General features: G+C 43.1%; 1 protein-coding gene and 1 non-coding gene across 2 annotated transcripts; both read right to left on the bottom strand.

Moving 5' to 3' along the window:
• Positions 1 to 3,558: 3,558 nt before the first annotated feature.
• On the bottom strand, positions 3,559 to 3,685 carry LOC127679566 (small nucleolar RNA SNORA17). Its single transcript, XR_007976860.1, has one exon. It is a non-coding gene; the product is annotated as a small nucleolar RNA SNORA17 (small nucleolar RNA).
• Positions 3,686 to 14,183: 10,498 nt separating this feature from the next.
• On the bottom strand, positions 14,184 to 23,958 carry Cldn12 (claudin 12). The gene is made up of 4 exons (XM_052173163.1): positions 23,809 to 23,958; positions 22,210 to 22,298; positions 20,159 to 20,211; positions 14,184 to 17,626 (listed from the first exon to the last, which is right to left on the bottom strand). Exon 4 carries the CDS (start codon positions 17,595 to 17,597, stop codon positions 16,863 to 16,865), a length of 735 nt encoding a protein of 244 aa, XP_052029123.1. The 5' UTR covers positions 17,598 to 17,626; positions 20,159 to 20,211; positions 22,210 to 22,298; positions 23,809 to 23,958; the 3' UTR covers positions 14,184 to 16,862.
• Between the last annotated feature and the right edge of the window lie 3,606 nt (positions 23,959 to 27,564).

Below are 27,564 nucleotides of genomic sequence, written 5' to 3'. Positions count from 1 at the left end.
GCTTCAAGATGACCTTTAAACAACACTTTTAGTAACATAAGCAATTCATGCTCACGACAATATGTTCAATAGTAGAGAACTACACAGATACAAAGGCAAAATCTCTGCTCATCTTGCCGGTGTCCAGTGTGCGCTCCTTAGAAGGAGCGCATATTGCCTGCAGGAAGGTCTGTGCACCGCCTGTGTGCAGTGCCCACAGAGGCCAGAAGAGGGTGGCAGATACCCTGGAACCAGAGCTGGAAATGGTAGTGAGGTGCTGTACAGATGTTGGAAGAGCAGCTGGTATGTTTATCCGCTAAGCCACGCCCCCTGTGCTCTGCCTTGCGGCCCCACAGGAATGATAGTCTTATGTGCATGTACCATTGACTAACCTTCAGACATTTTGTGTCTTTGCTGGTACCTAATTTTTCTGCATGAATGGAATTATATTGTTAATATTGCTCTCATATATACAGTCATCTTTTCCCATCAGAATATATGGGTCCACACCACCATCCTTCTTCATAGCTATATTTAGATTTGTCAATCATCTTTACATTGATAAGGAAAACTAATGTTCTATCTCTATTATTATTAAAATTTCAGGTGATGAAAGGTTTAAATGAAATAAAATTACCTGAGTGTGTGGTGTGTGTGCATTATATATATATATATATATATATATATATATATATATATATATATAGTAATCTATGTAAATGTATATGGTATTTTATTCTTATCCTCTGAGAGAAGAGGCAACTATATAGTGCATGAGATTAAAGTGCAATTATAAAGGAAAATGTTGCGTTACCTCATTACATGAAGAATTACAACTAAGCATACTTTTAAAGCAAAATGTATGCATAAAGCTCCAGATTCAGCCTTAAGCGCAGCATAAACTAGGCATAATGCACCTTTATAGTTCTGGAGCTCAGGTGAAGGAAGAAAGACTATGAGGCCAAAGTTATCTGAGATTGGCCTGGGCTAGAGGTCTTGTCTCAAACAAAAATCCCACTCTCCCCCGTCAAAAGAAAGAACATCCTGAGCTGGGCAGTGGTGGTGCACGTGCAAATTCCCATACACAGACATATACACAGAATTTAAATAAAATTCTTCTTCTTCTTCTTCTTCTTCTTCTTCTTCTTCTTCTTCTTCTTCTTCTTCTTCTTCTTCTTCTTCTTCTCTTCTTCTCCTCCTCCTCCTCTTCCTCCTCCTTCTCCTCCTCCTCCTTCTCCTCCTCCCCTCAATCCCTCTTCTGCCTTCTCCTCCTCCTCCTCTTCTATTGGTTTTTCCAGACAGGTTTTTTGTGTGTAGCCCTGGCTGTCAGGGAGCTTGCTCTGAGACCAGGATGGCCTCAAACACAAAGACCCACCTGCTTCTGACTCTTGAGTGCTGGGATTAAAGGCTAGGTAAATCTCTTTAAGATACGAAATGGAGATTAATACTAAGATGAACCTATTGTTGGATGAACTATTCTAAGAGTATGGAATAAATTGGTGTGCACAATAAGGCGAAACGTCAGGAGCAACGTCCTAAGTTTAGCATACTCTGATTTCCCTTTAAGCTGCATAAATGTCCCTTTAAATGAATTTTTTTTCTTTTTTTTCTTTTTTTATTAGTTATATTCTTTATTTTTTTATTCGATATAATTTATTTACATTTCAAATGATTTCCCCTTTTCTAGCCCCCCCACTCCCCGAAAGTCCCGCAAACCCCCTTCTCTTCCCCTGTCCTCCCACCCACCCCTTCCCACTTCCCCGTTCTGGTTTTGCTGAATACTGTTTCACTGAGTCTTTCCAGAACCAGGGGCCACTCCTCCTTTCTTCTTGTACCTCATTTGATGTGTGGATTATGTTTTGGGTATTCCAGTTTTCTAGGTTAATATCCACTTATTAGTGAGTGCATACCATGATTCACCTTTTGAGTCTGGGTTACCTCACTTAGTATGATATTCTCTAGCTCCATCCATTTGCCTAAGAATTTCATGAATTCGTTGTTTCTAATGGCTGAATAGTACTCCATTGTGTAGATATACCACATTTTTTGCATCCACTCTTCTGTTGAGGGATACCTGGGTTCTTTCCAGCATCTGGCAATTACAAATAGGGCTGCTATGAACATAGTAGAACATGTATCCTTATTACATGGTGGGGAGTCTTCTGGGTATATGCCCAGGAGTGGTATAGCAGGATCTTCTGGAAGTAAGGTGCAAAACCTCACGTGAAAAATTCCTTGTAATTACTTGAAGTCTCCACTAGATGTCAGGGTTGTTCCACACAAAGAGAGCAGCAGGCACGTGGCTCTCTTCCAAGCCAGTGAAGGCAAGTGAAAACTGGGGGTGTGTGGCTATGTCACACACTGCTATGAAAAGCTACATTTCATAAGCTGATCTTCAAATTATTCTTTACGAGTATCTCCATGTAAAGGGATGTATTAATTTGGCGAGTTTGTATGATTCATTGGAGTTGAAACAAGAAAAGTCCGAAACGCAGGACAGCTGAGGTGAGGGCACAGGAGGACTGGGCTCTTCGCCTGGGCTTACCGTGTCCGTGCCGCTGCCATCTAAGTCGAATGCATTATACCCGCACTCATTCACTGTGCTCTCACCGGTATCCAAGGAAACCCCGGGCCCTGGGTGGTACTGACCTTACCAAGATCCATGCTGTCAGGCATATCCAATGCTCCCTTCTGAGTAGACATGCACACTTCATGCTGATCTAAAATGGTTAAGCACAAATGTGCTAGCGGCTAAGTGACACTTGTTTCTGTGCTAATAAACTGATCACTAAAGCAAATACTGAAACCCAACCCACATTTGGCTTCTGATTAAGGAGTTCCAAATCGAAGAGTTTCTTGTACACATGAGGCAGTCAGTGTAAAATAAAACTTCTTTAAGGGCACGAACAGGAGGTTAAACAGGATTATGTCAGTGGTGCTTATCCTGTGCAACTCCAAAACACAGATACATGGTTGTGGAATATGTTTGGCCCATGGGAAGTGGCACTGGTGGAAGGTGTGGCCTTAGTGATTAGATCCACGGACCCAGACGTGGCTCCTGGAGGCAGCACAGGACAGGACCCCACCATGGTCCCAGATGGCATCACCGGGTACTCTTATCAGTCTGCTCCTCACGACCCTGCAGTCTCCAGTTCTGCTTCTCTTCGTTGTGCCCACATCTCTCTGTTTCCCTTTCTCTCGCATTTCTCCACCACACACTTGCTTCTCTTAGAAGCACCCATCATCTCTGGGTGTGTGGGGTCATCTCAGGAGCTATGCCCTGCCCATGCATTACGTCATCCGGGCAAGGGCTATCTCAGGCATGTTCTGCTCCCTCCCAGGCCTCCTTGGTGCAGGGTGGTCGCTGTCACAGGCTAGCTCCCAGTCTGGTGGTGGGCTCTGGCTTGCTCTGCTCCTGGGCCTGCCTGAGTTGCCCCATGTGAGCGTTGTCTGACTCGGGCTCACGCCGACCAGGAGCCCGTAGTCCTAGGTGGTGGTGGTCTAGCCTCAGGCCTGGTCCGTGTCCTGCGAGCCCATCCAGGCCTGCCCAGAACTGAACTGATCATCGCAGACTCAGGGAATGGTAGGCCACTAGTCATTCAGATGTTCATAGATCAGAACACTGCGTGCAGACATAGCCTCCCTCCTCTCTGCCACCTATGTGTGAAAACACAGCCGCTATACCTGCAGTGCCTCTAGGGCCAGGGCTATCATCATCATCGTCGTCGTCGTCGTCGTCATTATTATTATTACTACTACTACTATTATTCAGATTTTTTTCTCCATGTGTGATGTGTGGAGGTCAAAGGTTGACTCTCAGGGATCAGTTTTCTCTTTCCACAGTGAATTCTGGGGATCACTTGGCTGCAAGCACCTTTACCACTGAGTCATCTCATTGGTCCAATGTGTTCTGTCAATAGACGGTTATACAACTTTCAAGTCAAGTTGCCATACATTATTTTATTTTATCCCAGTGAATTACTTTTCTGCCTTGATACAAAATATACCGACAGCTTGTTACCGAATCTCTCTATACACGGGTTCACTGAGTTAAATATTCTTTAATGGTAGAGACATAATGGAGACAACTGGAGAAACACGACAAATGTCTGTGTCTCACTTAGGGTTTTACTGCTGTGAACAGACACCATGACCAAGGCAACTCCTATAAGAACAACATTTAATTGGGGCTGGCTTACAGGTTCAGTCCATTATCATCAAGGCAGGAACATGGCAGCATCCAGGCAGGTGCAGGAGGAGCTGAGAGTTCTACATCTTCATCTGAAAGCTTCTAGCAGAATACTAGCTTCCAGGCAACAAGGATGAGGGTGTTAAGCCTACGCCCACAGTGACACACCTACTCCAACAGGGCCACAACACCTAATAGTGCCACTCCCTGGGCCAAGCCTATTAAAAGCATCACAGTCTACCTGGAGAGACCGCAGCTGGCCCAGTCAGCACCCTGTCTTCCCCCGACCCCTTCTGGCTCCAGAGTAGAACATTTTGTTCTGTGAGTCTATCGTTAGTGTGTGCACGACCAGCAACTGCTGGAATATGAATGCTTCCTCCAGGAACATGGCTAGCATGCACACGGTGGATATACTTCCTGCCGGAGAACTAGAGAGTTAGGGCTGCATCATGAATAGACTGGGTGGAAGAACACTGCAATGGCTGTAGGCTGCCCGGAGGTCTTTCTCAGGAGTCTCTGCTGCTACCTATCAGAACCCCTCCATTACAGGAACTTACTCTTCACTGCCCCTGCCTCTAAACCGTGGCTTCTGCACACTGGGTGTTAGATCTCATGTCTCCTTTTTCCTTTTAGAAGTCTAGCTGACCCTGGGTGTGGTGGTGCATACCTGTAACACCCAGCGATATAGTGGCTGACACCAGAGGATTGAAAGTAGAGTCTATCTTGGCCTACATAGCAAGACTCTGCCTCAAAAACATTATAAAAATATTGGTATGGGGCTGGAGAGATGGTTTAGTGGTGAAGAGCACTGGCTCTTCTTCCAGAGGTCCTGAGTTCAATTCCCAGCAACCACGTGGTGGCTCATAGCCATCTGTAATGGGATCTGATGCCCTCCTCTGGTGTGTCTGAGGAGAACCACAATGTACTCACGTATTTAAAATAAATAAATCTTTTTTTAAAAATCCCTAGTATGAATGGAGTTAGACCCTAAAACCCACTGACTGAGTTACTTTACATTCTTTAGCAAGTTTGGCTAGAAAATTTTTCAATTATATGTGGCTCCATACATGTTAGCACAGATTTGGTGTGTTCTCTCTGGGAGGAGCGAACCAGGTACAAAGGAAAATTTGAATGTGTTTATCCTTTCAATCTCAACCCCAACATGAAATAACAAAGAAAACTTCTAAATATCCACTGCCCCCTGGGAACTGCACTAGGAGAAGAAAGATGACCATTACCAGTCTCAACTTACAGAAGAGAAAGCCAAGACGCACCAACAGGGCGTTCCGGATGCCAACCCAAAGCCACCCTGCCCACAGGATGACGGCTGACACAAGAGGGTTCCACTTCACATGCTCCCTGCTGTGTCTTCTTCAAAATACAAGAGATATGGTCCAGTCTGTATAGATATGTGTTTATTTTTGTGATAAGATGTTCCTATATTATCCCATGTGCATTGATCCTGTTGATTTAGAGGGCCTTGCTTCCCATAAAAAAGATAAGATGTTCTTATATATTCCAACTAGCAATCCTCCTGCCTCAGGATCTCAAATGTTGGGCTTACAGAAATAATGTGTTACCACATCCAATTTGTGTGCATCTTAAAGGTCACTGGGTTCATTTTCTGTTTGAGTCCACCAAAGGCCTTAAAAAATGCTGCCTCTTGACTTCTGTTCACACTTGATCATCCATGCAGTATCTATGAATTAACCTTCTTACAAAAATCCATTTGTGACTCGAGTTAGCACTCACTTTGCTTTCGTGGCCATGCTAAGATATCTGCAGAGCTCAGAAACATTTCCACAGGTGGAGTCGGGGAGTAAGAAGGAAACTCTGACTTATTGTTTCAGCTCTCATACTGAGAACAAGCATCCTTTCTGACATCTGCTTATGGCTGTATTTCCATGTTCTTTCACTCTGTGTGTGTGTGTGTGTGTGTGTGTGAGAGAGAGAGAGAGAGAGAGAGAGAGAGAGAGAGAGAGAGAGAGAGGAGAAAGAGGAGAGAGAGGAGAGGAGAGGAGACAGAGACAAAGAGAAACAGAGAGAGACAGGGGGGGACAGAGAGAGGAGAGAGAGATTTTGCTGAAAGTCCCCTCCTCTAAGGATAATTTGGGGTTGCTATGCTGTGTTCACAAGCAGAAGAGCACGCTGTGCCTGCAGGAAAATGAATGCATTAGCTAATATTTCTTTCTTATTGAATCATAATACTGCCAGGCATGAGTCGTTAGTAAGACAACATATCCTCATAAATAATTTATCCTTAAGCAGAAGCACACACAAAATAGCTATGACTGACCAATTGATTAAAATGTAACCGGAGGTTCCCAGGCATCTCCTGGGTGCAATGGTTCACAATTTGCTAATTTAGTCTGGCGGTGGCCACATTAACTGCCACAAAATAATGAACGTGGGTATTCAGGCGCAATCTCATGACCTGGCTTGAGGTACGTGGTCTCAGTCCTATGGAATGCTGGGCTCTGTACTGCCTCCTTCCCTTTTCTCCTGTGGGAACTGCACAACTGATCCCGGTGTACTGAAGGTTTGGTTTGTGTACTGGCTGGTTTTACATCAACTTTAACCCAGCTAAAGACAACAGAACAGAAGGAACCTCAGTTAAGATAATGCCTTTTGAGTCTGGGTTACCTCACTTAGTATGATGTTCTCTAGCATGGTATGCACTCACTAATAAGTGGATATTAACCTAGAAAACTGGAATACCCAAAACATAATCTACACATCAAATAAGGTACAAGAAGAAAGGAAGAGTGGCCCCTTGTTCTGGAAAGACTCAGTGAAGCAGTATTCAGCAAAACCAGAACGGGGAAGTGGGAAGGGGTGGGTGGGAGGACAGGGGGAGAGAAGGGGACTTACGGGACTTTCGGGGAGTGGGGGGGCTAGAAAAGGGGAAATCATTTGAAATGTAAATAAAAAATATATCGAATAAAAAAAAAGATAATGCCTCCGTAAGATACAGGCAGAACTATAGGCGTTTTCGTAATCAGTGATTGATGGAAGAGGGCCCAGCCCATTGTGGGTGGTGCCGTCCCTGGGCTGGTGCCCTATGATCTCTAAGAAAGCAGGCTGCTTGGGCCATGGTGAGCCAGTCACAGAGCAGCACCCCTCCACGGCCTCTGCATCAGCTCCTGTCTCCAGGTTCCTGCCCTCCTTGAGTTCCTGTCCTGACCTCTTTTGATGATTGTGGTGAGGAAGCATAAACCAAATGAACCTTTTCTTCCCCAGCTTGCTTTCTGGTCATGACGCTTCATTGCAGCAATAAAAACCATACGACAGTTTCTCTTTGGCTGCAAACATCTGGGGGGAGGGGCAGGTTTAAAATGAGCAGGGGCCTCAGGAGAAGCTGCAGCTTTGATTAAGGGAACAGTGGGGAAATCTTCTGGACAGCCAGAAAAGGAACAGACATAAACATATACATCGAATCTCATATTCCTTCTATTCACTCTCTTATTTCCACACTTGTCTAAACGAGTCATTAATGGTAACTGCATTACAAGAAGCAGCTAGCATTAAAAGGACCGTTAACTTTCTTCATCTCCGTTATAGCTGATATTATGGTCATTAGAAGCTATGGAGGTTCTTGCGATAGTACTGACAATGGAAGTCCACAGCTCCTTGTAAAACAGAGATCTATTTTTCTAAAGGTATGTGTTTTGTGACCAGCACTAACATCTGTGGGGCTTAATACACAGACTTGCTTTTATTAGTAACAACCATAATTAAGATTCACTCTCCCTCAAGTCCCTTCTGCATCCCCGATGCAGATGTCTGTCTTTTGTAATTATGCCAGGAGGATCTGGGATCTTACTGGCTGCAGATGAGGGTGGGATAAATAGCCTTTGCATTGCACAGTATGTATGGGAAGAAGTCTGGTTCGAATCCCAGGTCTGCATGTTCGAAAGCATTATACGTTATTTTCCCCAGAATCTCTTCACACAAATAGTTCACTATAATTCATACATCCCTGGTCAAAATGAAAATTCATTACCTCTTCAGAAATAATTATCATACGAGATTGCAACAGGACCCTTAGAGGGGCTGGAGTCTGGGACTCTACAGTTTTGATTAACTTTCTAGTTTTTTGATAACTTCATGCATGTGTACTGTAGGGGTACTCACTCCCACAACCCCTCCCTCTCCTTCCCAGCCCCTCCCCCACCTCTTTTTCTTTTTTATGGGATAATAATAAAATAAACTATAAGATAGAACAATACCAACATATCAGAACTGGACAAAACAAATAACATTAGAAAAAAGAGCCCAAGAGAAGGCACAAGAAAGGAGACCCTGTCATTCAAACACTCAGGAATCCCATAAAAACACTAAACTGGAAGCCATCATATATATTCAAAGGACCTGAAGGATAAAAAAAAGAGAGAATATAAATATATATAAAATTATATGGTAAATAAAGGAAAAGCATTCACATGATATTATGAGACAAGGAACCTCCAAAGATGCGATTGAGTTCATTTTTTTCTTTTTTTCTGAAGATTTATTTATTATTAAATGTAAGTACACTGTAGCTGCCTTCAGATGCACCAGAAGAGGGCGTCAGATCTAATTACAAATGGTTGTGAGCCACCATGTAGTTGCTGGGATTTGAACTCAGGACCTTTGGGAGAGCAGTGGGTGCTCTTAACGGCTGAGCCCTTGAGCTCATTTTCTATCAGGCATTTATGGCAGGCAGGGCATGCAGCCTACCCTTAACAGTAGTTCCTTTTCCTGGTGTGACCCTCTTGAAAGAAACAAGCTTTCATTTCCAAGTTCTTATCAACTGAGGATAGCTTCTGGGTTAGGGATTGGCGGAGTGTGTCCGCTACTTTCAGCTTAGGACCCCATCTGGTCTAAATCCATGCGAGCCACTGGCATCCTGTCTCAGGCTGTGCGTTCAAATGTGCACTGCTGACTTAGAGGGCCTTGCTTCCCTGGTGGCCTCTATCCTTTCTGGATCCTACAGTCTTTCTATTTCCTCTTCCAGAAAGTTCCCCGATCCCTGGGTGGAGAGATTTGAAGAAACTTCTCTAATGATGGCTGAGCACGGTATTAATTTATTAGGAGTCATTTAATTGCTATTTTTTAAACAGTAGTATTTGGGTTTACCCTAGGTCTCTGAACTATTTAGTCTCAGGTTTTTGGTCACCCAAGCAATGTTGGGTTTGAGTTCCATCTCGTGAAGTGGACCTTAATTCAAGTCAGATATTGGGTGACTACTCCAAGAAAGTTTGTGCCCCCATTGTACTAGGATATCTTGCAGACAAGATGGCACTGTAGATCAAAGTGTTTGTGGCTGGGCTGGTGTTTATGTTTCTCGTTTGATAGAATGCAGTTTCTTCTTGTAGCAATGATGCTTAGGACTGAAGGCTCTATGGATACAAAAGGTTGACTTCTCCATGATCACTGAGTTGTGTAAGTGTTGGCATCAGTAATGGTGCCTTGCAATCAGTTTGTGGAGAACAACCCATAGACTTGACAACAGCCTCGGTTGTTTGGGGGGTTTCCATCAGACCCCTTTGACCAACAACTCAATTAGATATAACCCCATCCCGGTACTGGAAACTTTCCTTGGTGACAAGAGATGGCCAGTTGGGGCTCTGTCTCCCATTAATTGGTGATTCTGCTTAGACCTTCGCATATGAGTAGATATTTTAGGAAGCTCTACTCTATTACGTTTCTGTACTACCCTTCAACTGGCCCTTAATTTTTAGCTCTCTCTGTATCCCCGTCTCATCTTCTCTTCTCTCCCACTCTTCATTGATCCTCCTGTCCCAATCCACCCCCTCCCATCCACCCATAACTTTTTATTCTTTTAACCTTTCCTAATGAGATCTTCTTCCCCGACTCCCAAGTCCCTTACACTATACCTAATCTCTGTGGTTCTACACGCTGTAGCTTGGTTACCAGTGACATTACAACTATATCCACACATAAAACGAATGTCACATTTGTCTGGGTCTGGGTTACCTCCTCGCTCAGAATGACTTTTTTTTCTAGTTCCAATTACCTGTGACTTTCATTATTTCATTTTTTAGACAGCTGAGCAAAACTCCATTGTGTAAAGGTAAATTTTCTTTATTCATGCACTTGTTGAGGGACATCCAGGTTGTTTCCAATTTCTGGCTATTATAAATAGAGCAGCAGTGAACATGGTTGAGCATGTATTTCTGTGGCAGGATGAAGCATCCATTGGGTGTATGTCTAAGAGTAGTATAGCTGGGTCTGGAGGTAGATCAATTCTCATCTTCTAGAGGAACTGCCATACTGATTTCCACAATGGATGTACAAATCTACACTCCGACCAGCAAGGGAGGAGTGTTTCCCCTTATCACTGTAGACATAATGTTTTGTGTGCTACATAAAGATTATACCTGTGTTATTCAAATTTTGATTTATCTTCTTCCTTATCTTGTTTCAGTCCGGACATGACACTGTAATGCCTCTGTCAAGAATCTCCTGTCTCAAGTTTGTGGAAACAGTGCTTACCATTTGTTCTCTCCTTTGTCACAAAAGGTGATCACCCAATGGCTGGACAGAAGAGAGAACAAGGCGGGACTTCCGCCAGTCAGGGGAGGGAAAGAGAGAATTGTAAAACAGATTGAACCACAAGGAGGGAGGAGGAGACAGAAGACATCATGAGGGTTCAGCTGGAGCAAGTGTTAACAGGGATTTGGGCTGGAAGGGTAGCCAGATTAGCTGAGGTGGATCAATGACTGCCCCAGTATTGCAGTAAAACTTGACTAAATCTTGGTATCTCTGTTGTTCTTGGGAAATTAACTAGAAAAAGTAAAAACAGCCACAATATTAATTTACTGAATACATTTATACGAAAAATGGCTGTTGCAATGATTTGCATTTCCCTGATGACTAAGGATGTTGAACATTTAAGTGTTTCTCAGAGACAATGTTCATTGGTGCTCTATTCATAATAGCTAAGACATATAGACAACCTAAGAATCCTTAAACTGTGATTGCACAATGCCCAGGATGCTGGTCCTGTCCTGGTGTCATACAGCCCCCAGAGAGACAGTTCCAGCAGAGTTAGGGACGTGTGTAGTAGTGCTTGTATTTGGCATTGGCATTATTCACGCTGTGTCATTCATTGCTAATTTCTTTGGCAGAATGAGTGCCTTTGCTTCTAAAATAGACTTCAGAGGCATCTGTCAAAACTAAAACAAATATTTCAATGTAGAAACACAGGCTACCACACTCTTGACATGTAACTGAAGACAGTGGAGCTTTGAAAAACAAATAAACAACAAACCACAAAAACAAAACAAACAAACAAAAAACTAACAAGGGCAGGACTTTGTTCCTCACCATTTGAATTTGAAATAACTTTAAATTTTGATTCCTTGATTCCTTAACTCTTGCTTTTTGTTCTTGGAATAAATGGAATTTGCATCCATCATTCATTTTGGGATACAGATTTACAGATTTCCTTTGAGCTAAGTCACAAGATAATCTCCCTTCCCACAGTGCTAGGAATTCCTTGATTTCTGTTCTGTTCTTTGTCCGAGCCAGCTTATTACCATGGGCACTGTGGTTGTTCCACTGTCTTACTCTCCCATCAAGGGGTTCTGTGTCCTCTTTTGGCATGTGAAATCATCTGATTTGATGTTAGGAAAACAATCAGATTAAATGTTCCCTACTAAATCACAATGTCTCAGCTTCTTCCTCTAAATCCTTTGCTCACAAGCTTTTAGAGTATTTGTTTAACCAGAGGAAAGCTGGCTACCTCAACTGCTAATGAGTTTTAGAAAAAGCAATTTCCCTTTTCTGGATGAAGAAACAGCTATCGTACGTTTTATTTTTGAGATTTATTTATTTATTTATTTATTTATTTATTTATTTATTTATTTATGTATATGAGTACACCATTGCTCTTCAGATACATCAGAAGAAGGCATCAGACCCCCTTACAGATGGTTGTGAGCCACCATGTGGTTGCTGGGAATTGAACTCAGGACCTCTGTAAGAGCAGTCGGTGCTCTAAACTACTGAGCCATCTCTCCAGCCTGCCATGTTACTTTCTTAAAAGAAGGACCCCAGATACAGGTGATTATATTAGAACTGTGTTTTAAAGATAGGAAATGGTTACTGCTCCCGTAACTGAATAGTGTAATTGACTGCAAACATGGCTGAGTAGCAGAGGCTGGGTACATTTTCTTAGATATTTCTGCTTGTGTTCAGGATGAGCCAGGCCCTAGTACGGATGGGGCTAGAGCAGTGGTGGAGACAGGAACACCAGTTAAGAGGCTTTTCAGACAGTCCCTTCATCAGTTAACAAAGTTTTACAACTGCCAACTAATTTCCTTACTAATCTCAAACCCAGCAATTTAATCTCTTCCGGGGAACAGTACTCTGGCAAATGTGCAGTAAGCCACTGTCAGCAGAAAGAAGAGCGCACACTTGCAGCGTCTGGCAATTTTGGAGGCGCAAATGTTCCTACGACAGCCAATTTGAAGCTACCAATATGTCACTCCTCGGTGTGCTGGGAAGCGATGCACAGTTGGTTCTCAGGGAACCTGGCCACTGCTGCCTCTGAGCTCTTAAAGTAGCAGCCAGAAGCCTGGTGTCTTGGCATCCCTTAATCACGCCTAGGAGGACAGAGGGAGGCAGGTCTATGTGAGTTTGGGATCATTCTGGCTTGCATAGTTATGGCCAACAAAGGACACAATGAGCCTTCCAGACACCTGCTTATCTGAGAGGAGGGCTGCCAGGTCTGTGACAGGCTTCTGGTCTTTCCACTTCACAAGATTATTTACCATAAGTGCAGACAAGAAAAAGAGTAAGGGCAGGGGCTGGACTAGTGGTTCAGCAGCTAAGAACACTCATTGCATTTCCAGAGGACCCTAGCTGCATTCCCAACACCCATGCATCCGCTCAGAACCATCTGTAACTCCAGTTCCAAAGGATCGGACGCTTGCTTCCTTCAAGCTTCTGAAGGCTCCAGCCAGGCATGCAAGTGGTTAACAGGCAAGAAAGACATTCATATACATAAAAATAAAAAATAGCAGCAATATGGGAAGAGAGAACCCCACTTAAAGATGTCAGTGGCCTATCTTGATTTATCAGGTTTTCTTTTCAGTATTTTTTAAATACTGAAAATTTTGCCATCATTTCTATCAGTATGGTCACACAGCTGACCTTACTGAACTGCAAGCCCATTACTGTTTTTCACTGTGATGCTCAGAGCTTTGGGTTTGGCTAGTGGGAGTTCCTTGAGTTCGCTGCTGTTTAATCCACCTCCAAGGCGCTCAGAGCCTTTTCTTAGGGCAAGTGAGCTGTCTGGTCCCAACCCTGAAATAGCCTTATGCACACAAATAGCCCTGAAATGCCTTATTCATTAGATAATGAATGCAAATGATGTGTCTTTTCACTTCTGGCTAAAGCCCAGATTTTTGTGATCTGGTTAGCATAAAATGTCTGTCTAGTATTTGATCAACTTCAACAAAGCTGCAGAGCTGGATGCAGAGTCTGGATTAGTACACTTTAGTGTTACTAGCTGGGATGCTCTATTTGAAGCTGTTTTTAATTTTTGGTGCAACGTATGGTTCTGCTACCTAATAGTGCATAATAAAGTCATGAGTTTCAGTGGGGGAGTTTGTCTTTGGAATGGTTGTAGATGGCTGTAATTCAAAATTAAAGGTTCATCACAGGCTTTAAAAAGTGTTGACAGAACTTTCCCATAAACCTGAAGCTTTAAATAAGGAAAGTTGCCACTACCTACATATTTCAAATTCCCAATCACTAGCCTACCCACATAAGTTCACTGATAAAAGAAAATTTGGCCGACGGCTTTATTGAGTGTTCTTTTGTGGACTGGTAAAAGCCCACTGAATAGAGGGTGTGATCCACCTGAAGGAACGATGGCTTGTTCTGCAGAGGCCCCAGCTCCCCATCCATGGTCTTTGGGAGTGCCTTATTTTCACTGACTTACACATGACAAACGTTTTCCAAAATATTTAACCTTAACGCTGAGAAAAGAACAGAGACAAACTTGTAAAAATACATCTTTTAATAAACATGAGGCAGCACAGCACAGCCACTGAGGTTTTTACCTTGCGGTTTACAGCACACACTATCCATCATAGGGCATATGTACAAGCATAATGAACTCGGGATCTCAGATTTATTCTTCTCCCAAAGCTGGCTAACACAAATTCTGTGCACCATCTCACAGTCAAGGTTGTTTGCCAAACTTGCTCCTTTAAAACCAACGGCTCTTCAGCAACAAAAGAAGTTACCCACCCCATCTCAGTAACAGCCCCAGGAGTGCTCAAGTGACTCAGAAGGATTGTAAATACATGCTTTCATTTGATGGCTTTAAAAAAAAACAGCTATTTATGCCCAATCTGGAACACTAAAAAGATAATACAGAAACAGCTGTTTCTCTTCCTGAGTGAATTCATAATAAACAGTAATTGGAGGCTATAGATGATAATGCCAAAAGACTCTCATAAGAAAGATTAATGTTTGTAGTTACAATCCTGGGAGCTGAAAACTGTCTAGGATTCTCATTGCCGAGTCCACTTTTTTTTTCTTAATTTTTTTTTTTTAAGACAGGGTCTCACTGTGTAGCTCTGACTGGCTTGGATCTTGCTATGGAGACCAGAATGTCTAGAAATGCGCCTGTCACTGCCTCGTGAGTGCTGGTATTAAAGTCAAACGCCACTACAGCTGGCCCTAGTTTTATACTAACACCGAGACATGGCAAAATTCTTAATCTTTCTGAAAACAGTTTAGTGAGAGAAGAACTAAGATTAGTTAACAAAGGGAAAAAAACCTATTATTAGTCTCAAGATTCTAGATGCTGTTGTCTCGGAATGACCAACACTCAGTTCTATTTACGGATGAGAAGAACCAAAGGTGGAAAAGACTAGAAGCCATAATTTAAAAAAAAAAAAAACATTGATATGCATGCTCTGTATTGACGGCATTTAAAAATTATACAATTGGATTTACTTGCCTACATACAGTAGTGTTGGACTTACGGAAAAGCACTACATATCTCTACAGGAATACTCAAATTTGCAAAAGAGGCATCATAAACTGTTAAGATAAAATCACCTGCTTGTAAAAATCTATAACCATAATATACTATAAACCTTACGAACATAATGCTAGTAAGTGGACATGATACTAATTAATGAGCAGCTCAAATCCCTAAGAGTTAAGACCCAGCACCCCTCAGTGTCAAAGTGGGACGTCAGTACTTACATGGTTTCAACCATTTGATATCACATCAGAAGAGACATTCTTAAAATCTGTCCCTCTTCAATGTATCATCTTAGTTTCAGAGGTAGAACAGGTATAATTTAATCTCTCTTCCATCTTGCCCATTCTCATGCTCTGAGACCATTATTACGGCTTGTGAGCTATGGGAGGAGACCTAACAAAAGTGAATTTCCAGGGTCCAGACTATCTCTGCTGGTACACCACAGACTGTCTGTGTCAGAAAGACACATTTCAGGTGAAATACATTCCTGGGTCAATGTTTGACAAGTTTACCAGCTACCATAAAGTCAAACATTCCACTGGTTATCAAATGTACTACATCAAAATTCCTACATAGACATGGCTACTTCTCCTGTTTGTGTATCCTCTAAATAAGTATTCAAGTGTTAAGCAGTGTTAGAAGCAAGCACTCAGTCCTGAAGCAGGAACTGAACAGAGTAGAGCCATGGCTACTCAGATAGTAGCCACCAAATGACTCTTCGGCGCTGACACTGAAGAACAGACTCCGGTGCCTGAGGAGACAACCATCGGCATCACCAACCTCGTCCTCATTTGTCCTGGGCACGGTGAGCTTGTACAGTGCATGAACACCACCTGACTGGGGTATCTGGACAGGGATTCTTGCTTCAAATGGAACAACATACTGTCTCTTGGCACATTTTTAGCTCCAGCAATATAATCAGTAACTAAAACTTATGAGGTGCTAGATGGAGTTGGGCGTGCCTTGTAGTGAGTGCTCAGGAGGCGGGAGGACAGTTTGAGTACAGACTGGTCTGCAGAGTGATTTCTCGGCCAGCCAGAGCTACACACGGCAAGACCCTGTCTGAAACCAACAAAGAAGTCAAATGTTAAGCATATTTAAATGTTAGCCTTACTCTGTCATCATTTAAAATGAGTTTTACGTTTCACTGGAATGAGGTAGAAGATAGTAATCTTCAGGATACTGATGCCTATTCAATTAGTCCCAAGAGAGAACGAAATTATACCTTCAAGCTGGTAGAGTTCTGAAGACAAACTACTAACTGGCCTTATTGGACCAAAATGTCTTAAAGTTGAAACTGCCCCTTTTACTTTTAAGTCATCGGAGACAACGCACAATCTGAAATATATCGGTAAGGATCAAACAGCATTGTTCGATATGCTGTTTTCATTGCCTCAGTCGTTATCACGGGGCCTTTCATATAAGTCATTGATCAGACATCAACAAGGAGGCTAAAGACCCTTCTAGTCTTAGAAGCAAGATAAAAGGAATGTTTCACATTTAGAAGAATGTAATAGGTACCTCATAAAATCTAGCAGCATGTCATTCTACTGAGATATACAAATTTGGCTCCACCGAGTGGTAAGGAACATAGGAAGAATGTACACAGGTCTAAAAAGGCTCATATGCAGGGGGCTGCGAGGCCACAAGACATCCTCTGAACAGCTAATTAGATCTCTGTTAAGTGCTGTGCGAGACCACGGGAATGTCGATCTCAATGGCGGAGAGGCGGGACCGCGATGAATAGGGCTGGGAGTACGTGTGCATCCCGGGAGGATGAGAGTACAGTGGCTGCCAGAAAGGAGAGGACAAAGACTTGCATGCACAATACCAAACGAACAGCAGAAGAGCCGTCATAAACAGACCCCCCGAGCTAGCAATGGTGACGAAGACTGCATAGTCAAAGGTAAAGACTGGCTCAAACTTCTTGTTGAGATGGCTGTTATAAAAGATGGCCCAGATGGATGGAGAGAGGCTCACGGTACCTGCCAGGAAAAACAGGAGTCCAGCCACCAGGTGGCAGCCTGCACTATTGACCAGACACTTGGCCAGTTTGATGTTAGGCACGGAGGACTTGAAGGCCGTGTTACACATTCCGATCAGGCAGAGTAGCAAGGCACCCATTGCGATCACGATGCTGAGAGGCAGGGCAAACTGGAGGACACGCAGGTCCAGCTGGTCAACTGACAGGTACCAAGTACGGTCGTACATCAGGCAGTCACTGCTTCCGTCATACCGGGCACACTTCACCCACAGGCCCGTGTAAATCGTCAGGTTCTTCTCGTTTCTGTTGAATGTGATCAGCCGCAGCTTCCTCCAGTTGGGAAGCAGAGCCCCCGCAAAGAGGCCTGCTACAGAGGCAATCCCACACAGGAAGGACAGGACCGTGGCTGCATGGACATCTCGGCAGCCCATGGCAGGAGGACTTGGGCTGTGTGGTCAGTCTGGGGGATGACACACAGAGGACAAATCAGGCACGGTAGGAGAGCACACCTAGATCTGCCACCAACTGGCAGCACATGTACAAATGAAATGCCAGTGCAGAGAGGGAGCTAGCTCGTGCAATCCTAGCTTCTGAGGCACCAGGACTGCAGTGTGTCTGAGGGCAGCCTGGTCTCTAAACTGAGTTCTAGACCAGACCCTGCCACCACCACCTACCCCGCCCAACAAAGACAGACAGACAGACAGACAGACAGATACACACACACACACAAAGAGAGAGAGAGAGAGAGAGAGAGAGAGAGAGAGAGAGAGAGAGAGAGAGAGAGATGAAGGAAGGAGATGGAAACCCCTGTCTCCTCCCTGTACAATATGAATGTACATGAACACATATGTCCCAGATCAAGTGCACACATGTGGCTTTGTCATCACTTTGTCACACAGCCACCAAAATCTTTAGCCATCATTATTTGTCTTCATAATTAGAGAGTAACATCACCTGAAATTTAAAATTGGCTGTCAATATTCACTCAGCATACATATATGGACCACTCTGCCTATCAGGTATTCAGTGAAAAAAATCACAAATTATTCAAATTGTAGCACGGGCTAGAACACAATAACTAACAGCTACGGGGTCTTCTACAACCCCAGCGTAAGCGCTCAAGCAAATGTAAAGTGAGACCCAAGCAGAGGTGAGTGACTGGTCCACCAAAGGCAGAGGCACGCAGAAGCACGGCGGGACAGCAGGACAGCTGCCTCTTGACCTGGCTGACAGATGCAATGTCACATGCTTAGAGCACACATGAAGCACTGTGTAAGGCAAATGCTGGGCATGAGCACGAGCGACTGCCTTTCCTGCTTGGCCAGTGCTCAGTCCCCAGCACCCTAGGGTGCTTTAAGCAACATTTACTGGATGAATACTGCATGAGAAAAAGCAAACTCATCTCGCTACTATGATTCTGGCATACCGGGAAGTTATTAGAAATGAAATGGGCCCATCTCCAGTCAATCTGAAGAGAACAAAAGGCCCTAGAATCTCTGCTTACTTACCTTCTGATGATTTAATTTGACTCAAGTGCTTTTCAGGGAAATCTCTAGTACTTGGTATTTATAAAGCTCTTAATGTTAGTGTGCGATAAATGCAGATTCTGAAGTAGAACACCCTCAGAACACCTTGCCATTGTAATGGAAAGGACAGCACAGCCTTTCTCTCTCCTCAAGTTACAAGGCTGTATTCTTTCCCCATAAAGCAGCATCTGATTCAGATTTAATTTTCTCCAGAGTTTATAATGCGCCTCAAAGCACCACTGAAGCACATTTTCCACCATGAGGCAACAGAGCAGACAACTTTTAAGGGTACATTTACTTTGTTGTTGTTTAAAGCAAGATGAAGGGGCGAGTTGACAGTGACGTTTAAATCTGATATAATATCATGATGTTCACAGAATCCATCATCTTTTCCAGAATCAGATATTCTCTACGAAGATGGTACAGGAACATTATTCCCAGGAAGCCAGGATCAGAAAGATAATCATGGTGAAATGCTAAGAAATTAGGTTAGCACAAGCTTCAGCAAGCAAACACAATGTTCTGTGGAAAACAATGTCTGTCATGTTATACAGCCACATAAATTAGGAACAGTTTTACTGACAAAAATTCTAGGTCTGTGTATTCAAATAATACATCATTAAGGGTACAATATGAAAGCAGAGCTTGGACACAATTGGCCTTAAATTAGATTTTCAAATTAAACATGGGTGGTTCTAAGTTTTCCCATAGTATTCACTACGTATTATGTTGCCTTCTGTCAGTATCAGAAGTTGTAACTGTCCCAGAAAATTTTCAGAATTAAATTGCAAAAATATAGGTTAGTTTTCATGCAAATTAGGAAAAAAGTCTACCTTTCTTGCTTAATTTTAGCAACAAAGAATTTGGTTCAGAACCAACACCTTGTTCAGGTTTGGGAATACTTACATTAGAAATACTTAAGGATGCCAAGCTCCACAATTCAGTTCTAGTTCTTATTTGACCTGCTTTCCCATATATGATGGGAAATTTGCATAATGTGTGGCACAGGAATCATTTTAGGATTATATGAATGAGAAGTGGACCATGTACCACGAGGTCATACAATGTATTCACAAATGTGGGCCAGACAAAGAAACAGCTATGACTAAGACGTCAGTCATGCAACAAGTATTTGTAGCATGCGATGCATATGGAAAATGCCCTGAGAGGACACTGGTCTAGTGTGTTAATAAAAATATGCTGTTTCATGCAAAATCAAAATACTGATGATTAACCAACTGCATAATTACCATGTATTAAGTGATCACTGTTATTATATTAAGCAACATAAGTCAGTAAAACATTTATTGAAAGGTTGTTGCCCTGGGTTAGGTAAAGATGGAGCAGTAAGAGAAAAGGTTATTCCTGTTTCTTTTAAAGCTTCAAGATTCCATCAGCAAATACTCTCCAACTCTCAACTCAATCAGTTTCATTCTTACTTCCAGAGATAGTGGATGAATACTCACAATTTCAAAGTAATTAGTGTTTCTCCAAACAGCCTGTCCTATGCCACTGACTCCTGCAACCCAAAGGCAATGAGGAACAAGATCAGGAGATATAGCTTTATTATTAATCCTTTCCTGCGATCTTAGCCTACAGACAATCAAACAGTATCAGTGAACATGGGCAGACCAAGCATTTATTCTAGTGCAAAGTGAATTTATAGCTATATTTTACATCAGGTCTCTGAGCTTGGTATGGTGACGCATGCTTAGTTAAACTCTCAAGGACTTACGGTTTTATAGTCAACAGAGACACCATGAACTGTGTTTCAGAAAAAGAACATTAGTGATCTCAATCTTCAGGTTCAACCCAAGTGCTGAAACTAATGTTCAGCATCTTGTAACCACCTCCTTTGGTCCTTTCACTCCTCATCCTGTTATTAACTCTACATATCTATAATTTGTTAGTAAGTCTCATCCCACTAGTGAGATAACGTCTCACAGGGTGACAGAGGAAATAATATGAAATGATATATTTAGTACTAAAACTAAAACAATATTGCTGACTTAATTAAGACTTAATCAAATTTGAGACGCTTGTGCTATGTCGATGAATTCTGCATCCAGAATAATGTTCTGAGATGCAGATCTGTCACTTCACCTCTTTCCACTCAACAGCTGCCCCCGTCCTGAATAATGAAGGCTCTAAAACCCTCGAGTCTCCCCACAGTGTACACCCGTCTGGCTTCCCCCCTTTTTCAGCCCCTCTTACCTTACACAGCTGTCTATGCAACCACTGTTTATCCTTTCTAAACTTTCCAATTAACTTTCCATTTAACTTTCCAAATTTCCTACTTTTTAATTTAATTAAGAGCTAGGCCACATGGTATTCTCCTGAACTATTTTTGTTTAAAGTTTTATTTTTATGTGTATGGATGTTTTGCCTGCCTGTGTGTCTGTGCATCACATGCATGCAGCGTCTGAGGCCGGAAGAGGATGTCAGATCTTCTGAAACTGGAGTTAGAGATGGTTGTGAGCTACCATGCGGGTGCTGGGAACCAAAGCAGGTCCTCTGAAAGAGCATCAAGTGCTCCAAACTGCTAAGCCAGTGCTTCAACCCTTTAAGAACTTCCTCAGTCCCACCATCTTCTGTAACTGATACGCAGTCACACTGCTGGGGAGACTCACAGCCTTCCTCCATCCCCAGCTGTGTGATGTGGACAGCCATGTTTTACTTTTTCTTCGGTAGCAGTGATAATGCTTACTAATTCCTTGTTTATATATCCTTCTTTACCAACAGCTTGAGAACTTCAGGACAGAGATCCCTGTTTTGTTCATTGTGTCTCCTACTGACACACAGACAGTACTCCATTACTTACTGACTAAAGGAATCAATACATAGTGGGATACAGAGAAAATTATAAATTTGGTTTAGCATAACTTGAATTCATTTCATTTGGCAAAGGTCACCACACCCTCATCTCTGAAACACTGGAGCTGTTTCTAGATTATGTGTCTGCTTCTGCTCCTTATTGGCCAAAAGTCTCTCCAATGTTTTGGCTTGGTTAATGACCAAATCAAATACTCTGTTCCAAAACAATGACTCCACATTTGTCGTCTGTGCCAGAGTGACTTTCAGAGAAGAAAATGTGGTACATCAATGTTATGGGTGGTATCATTTTGAATAAAAATATTTTGAAAAGAGTATTTTCTCTGGCTTTGAAGAGAGTTTAAAGAAAGTTGATGCAGAAATAGTGGCTAAGGGCTTTTGGAATTTTTTAATTATAATTTTTATAACTATTATAATTTTATTATAACCATTATAATTTTTTCAGAGACAACTCCAAGGAATCACTACAAAAGAATGTATGTCTCATGGCCACGAAATTCATGTCCGATGCTAACAGTGGCTATCCCTTCTACATATAATGTTGGTGTTCTTGGAAACTGTAACCATCAATCACTGTACCCACAAAGGTCCTACACTGTTATTTTGCTGAAGAAGAGAAGAAAAGCAGCGTTCCTGATTGAAACAGCAGAATCATTATATAACCAAGGAACAGGCATGTACTTACCCTTTAATGCACCTGAGCCTCGAAAATCAGCTTAGAGAACTCAGATGAATCAGGAACACATCTGCACACAAAGCAGAGATAATCTGGACCTTCCAAAGTAGAATAAATGCTCCAAATTACTACAGTCCTTCTCTTGCAACTAACTCACATATAACTGGGGGGGGGGCAGTAATTGTCTAGACTTAATAAAATGCTACAGCAAAACAATAAGTTTTTCAAAAAGACAGTTTAAGGTTAAGGGTGTAGCTCAGTATTAGAATGCTTGCCCATCATGTAGATGGCCCTAGGTTCAAATACCAGTGCCACGAAACAGCAAAAACAAAAACACAACAAAAAATAACGCAGGCAATTTATTCTTATATTCACTGCTAGATGTGAGCCTCAAAAGAAAAAGAACTCTTTATTTTGTGATCTGTAAGTTCAGGATAATTACGGCTAAAATTAAAAATCACTTCACTGGGCTAGAAAGCTAAGAAAAAAAAAAAACAATAATGAATTTTTTTTCAAGATCCAGTAGTTCCTGCCTATCTAGTCATAACAAGCACGATGAAAGCACTATGCAGTTGTCTTGGAATGAAAAGAAATGCACTATTCTCTAAAATGGTTAGAGAACAGTATTTACAATAAAACCAGACAAAACTAATCTGCATTGCACGACCTACTATTTGCAACTAGTATGTCCTTTTTACTTTGTGCTGTGTGGTACCGTCCTTGGCTCAACCTGCCATTTGCTATATTTTCTCATCTCTCAAGGGGAGTGACTTCCTCTTTAAATACTATTTAACTCGAACAGGTAGGATGAGTGAAAACTCATAAACGCCTGGAAGCTTCCTGGATCGCGGCGTTTATCGCTGGTCCTAGGACAGTAATTAGGCAGGAGGTGGCCTGGGTGTTGACATCGATCGATCGAGGTTCCCTATCTACGATTCTTGAGTTGTTATCAAGCAAAATTGCTTTCAAAGTTAGAAGGGCTCCTTGATCCGTGACACCAATCCGAGCCCTGGGCAACCTTTTCCAGGGAGGTCACCTAGCGTGGCGGGTCTCGGACCGACGTGGATCCTGGCCCCTCCGAAGGCCGGGGCAGTGTCCGGGGACAGCGCAGCCAGCTCGGCCAGCTCCGCCCGCACACCCGCCCCCGCCGCTGCCGGCCCCGGTGGGAGCCGCGTCCTCAGGAGACCCCGAGTGGCCGAGCGGAGGAGGGGGCGGCTGCGCACAGCCAATGGCGTGAGTCCGCCCCGCACGCTCGCCGCCAGCCCAGGCTGCCCCGTGCGTGGGGAGCGGGAGCGGGTCAGCGTTACACAACCAGCTCCGTCAGCCACTGGGTCGGAAATAGCAACCAGCTCGCAGCTCGCCGCTCGCGCCTCACACCCCCGCCCCCAGCCCCGAGCTGCCCCGGCAACGCGGCTCCACATTCCCACGCTCCTCGGAGGGAGCGAACGCGGCTTCGACGCCGTACCCAGTACCTCCTCGGCCACTTTCCACATCCACCCATGTGGGCAACCTTTCAAATGCCGACTCGCGGCCACTTCGCCGCTTCACGCAACACCTTCAACTACTTGCAAAATACTCCGAGACGGGAGAGTTCCTGGCTACACCTACCGGCTCCTCACGGCTCGGGCTTGCCGCTCGCCCACTTGGACCCGCGACTCCTGGTCTCCCTCCGCGACCGCGGAAGTGCGTTCCGGTGAAGCCGCCCCGAGGCTTCAGGGAGCCAGTCAGGCTCTTCCCGGCCCTGCTCGGGAATGAATACCTTGGCCGCCGGGAACTACAATTCCCAGCATCCATCGGGCCACTGGCCGCGGGCCATAGCCTGAGACCACCTCCTTCTTCTGGGTCCCGCCTTCCTCGCTTCCTCTTGCACCTTGTTAGAGCTAGTTTGGGGCTTTGGTTTAGAATGCTTTTACTCTTTTTTTTTTTTTTTATTATTATTCTTTTTTTTAATATTTTTATTTTCTACATTCTTTGTTTACATTCCAAATGATTTCCCCTTTCCCAGATCCCCCCTCCCCATATGTCCCATAAACCTTCTCTCCATCCATTCTCCAATCACCTCCCTCCATTTTCTCTGTCCTTATATTCCCCTTCAATGCTAGATCAATCCTTTCCAGGATCAGGACCCTCTCCATACTTCTTCATGGGACTCATTTGTTATGCGATTTGTGCCTTGGGTATTCAGGGCTTCTGGGCTAATTAATATCCACTTATCTGAGATTGCATTCCATGTGTATTCTTTTGTGATTGGGTTACCTCACTTAGGATGATATTTTCCAGATCAAACCATTTGCCTAAAAATTTTGTGAATTCATTGTTTCTAATTGCTGAGTAGTATTCCATTGTGTAAATATACCACATTTTCTGTATCCATTCCTTTGAGGGACATCTGGGTTCTTTCCAGCTTCTGGCTATTATAAATAATGAGGGACAAATTTTGAAATTCTTTAGGGTATTCGATCAAATGTTCATTAAATGCAAAATGGGGTCTAAAACCATAGCCACACAGGTTTAAAAGGGGGCGCTTTGCATGTTACTTCTGTGGCTATCTATAGGCAAAAGATAACCTACTGCAGCAAAAGTTCATACATAAAATAGCCATTACGTGTTTAATTTGACTATCTACACATCAGCTAGCCTCTCTCATCTTCTTATATGTGCATCCTGTGCAGATCAGTATGTTAAACGATTCATATACAGTATTTATTAGATTTAAAGAAGAAAAAGCGGATGCCTATGACTTCCAAGTGATTCCATCCCACCATATTCATACCCAAAAATGGAGAAGCAAAAACTGGTCGATGTTGACAACTTTTTTCTTTATTTTATCTTTTTTTTTAACTCACTTTACATCCTGAACGCTGGCCCCCTCCCAGTCATCTCCCCTCCCACAGTCCTTCCCCCATCCCCATCCCTTTCTCCTGAGAGGGTGAGGCCTCCACCATTCCTGACACGTCAAGTCTCTGTAAGGCTAGGTGCTTCCTCTCCCACTGAGGCCAGATGAGGCAGTCCAGCTAGAACATATCCCACTTACATCAACAGTTTTTGGGACAGCTCCTACTGCAGTTGTTTAGGACCCACTTGAAGACCAAGTTACACATCTGTTACATAGGAGCCTGTGTTTGTTCTTGGTTGGTGGATCAGATTCTGAGAGCCCCAAGGGTCCAGGTTAGTTGACTGTTGATCTTCCTGTGGAGTTCCTATTCCCCTCAGGGCACAGCAATTCTTCATCCTACTCTTCCATAAGAGTCCCCAAGCTCCATCCACTGTTTGGCTGTGGCTATCTGCATCTTTCTGAGTCAGCTGCTAGAGAGAGGCTAGGCTTCTGTCTGCAAGCATAACATAGTATCATTAATAGTGTCAGGGATTAGTGCTTGCCCGTGGGATAGGTCTCACGTTGGTTGGTTATTGGTTGGTTATTACCTCAGTCTCTGCTCCATCCCCTGTGCCCGCATTCCTTGTAGACAGGATAAATTTGGGGTTGAAAGTTTTGTGGGTGGGTTGATATCCCTATCACTCCAGCAGAGTTTCAGCTACAAGAGGTGGGCGCTCCAGATTCCAAATCCCCAATGCTGTCACAGCTAAGATCACCACCATTGGTTCTTGGATGCCTCCCATATCCCAGGTGTCTGTGATGACAAGTTTTCTATTATTTAATTTTTCATACAAATTTTGATTATATCTCCCTTTCCCCCAAGCCCTTTCAGATCCTTCCCACCACCCTACCCACCCAACTTCATGTTACCTATCAAAACACAAAAAAGGCCCATGAGACTCAATCAAACAAACAAAATCAATAAAACAAAAAAAAAATCCCAAAACAAATCAAAACAAAAAGCACACAAAAGACGTGTAGTCTTGTTTTGCAGTAGTCAACTGCTCCTGTGGTTGATGTCATTTTGGATAAAACTGACCTCTAGTAGGTATCAATTGCAAAGAACCTCTAGGTTAGGGAACAACTTTTGAATCTAAGCAAGTACACAATTTTTTTTATAATTCATTTAAATGTTCTGTAGCTTCTCAATTGCAATTTCTCAAAAAGGAAATACAGTTCTCATAGTTGACAGGTCTGTAAACAATCCCACCCATTCTTGTTCAGCTCTGCCTTGCTGTTAACCTTGGACAAGAAGACTCGCTGGGTCTTATGTTCTCCATCTATAGAACAGTGTGTTGCACCAGAAAATTATGAGAATTAAATTAATCTAAACCTTATAATAAGGAAAACATAGAAAAGTACAACAGCATCTCACGCAGAACAAGAACTTGGCTATTAATAGTTTCCATTTTGTGTTGCTATAGTAACAACTGGACTGTTAGAAAAGGGGGGAGGTCTATTATCTGTCCACTGCTAACCTTTTCTCATGATGGCCATATTGCTTCAGATGGCAAACGAGTCTATCAAAGGCCAGAAAAAGTCAGCCCCCAAGGAGAACTGGAGAAAGTGAGTCTCTAGCACGCAAGTCTTGTCACCCTGGTCCTGTTTCTGACCCCAGCTTCTTTGCCTCCTGCGTGTGGACAAGAGATCTCATGGCCACTCTCATGGCAGTGCCATCGTGATGGGCTGTACTCTCAGATGTAAGCCAGAATGAACCTTTCTTTCTATGTTCATGTTGAGTACTTTGTGAGAGTACATTGAAAAATGCAATGTAGACCCCTCTTTCCTCTGTTCCTGTTCCATGCTAAGAACCCTTTGACTACTTGAGGATACCCAGACAATACAGGATGTCACAGTTTTATGGACCTTAGTAGTAATTTTAAATTTACCCAAAACCTTACCTCACCCCGTGCCACGTAACATAACATGTTTAGATTCAGAAAAGGTTGTAGTTGACTTTATAAAATCTCATTCTGTCTACCATATTCCAAGAACCTCTTCCAAGCTGAGTCCAAAAATCTGGTTTTTGAGTCTTAATTTTCTCCACTTTTGTTCTTTAACCACTTTCCAAAAACTTTTCCTTGGATGTGGCAGTAATGTCTCCAGTTAGTTTCCAGTCAACCTTTCCTTTCCTTTTCTCCTTCCCAATCTCCAGTGTAATTAACAACAGGCTAGGTAGGTCCTCTGCTCTTCCCAAAGCCAACACACTTTCTTGGAGCAGAGCAGCCGATTTTCTCAAAACCACATCTTTGGCCCAGACTTGCCATTACTTTAGTATATAATTACCATCCCACATGCTTTTCTGCTCTTGCTTCAACTTCAGCCTTTGCTAACACAAATTAACTGTACTCCTATATGCAAAACCTTAGCATGTGAGTAGTTTCACTTTGGTACCCATTTTTATGGATGTCTTCTTTATACTCTATTTAAATTAGGAACCACATCTGGAGTCCTCCTGTAATGGACAAAGAAAACAAGGACTGGAGGAG

This window comes from Apodemus sylvaticus, chromosome 2 (genome assembly GCF_947179515.1).
Source record: "Apodemus sylvaticus chromosome 2, mApoSyl1.1, whole genome shotgun sequence".
In the NCBI taxonomy this organism is placed as follows: Eukaryota; Metazoa; Chordata; class Mammalia; order Rodentia; family Muridae; genus Apodemus; species Apodemus sylvaticus.
This window is presented reverse-complemented; position numbering and strand designations above follow the sequence as displayed.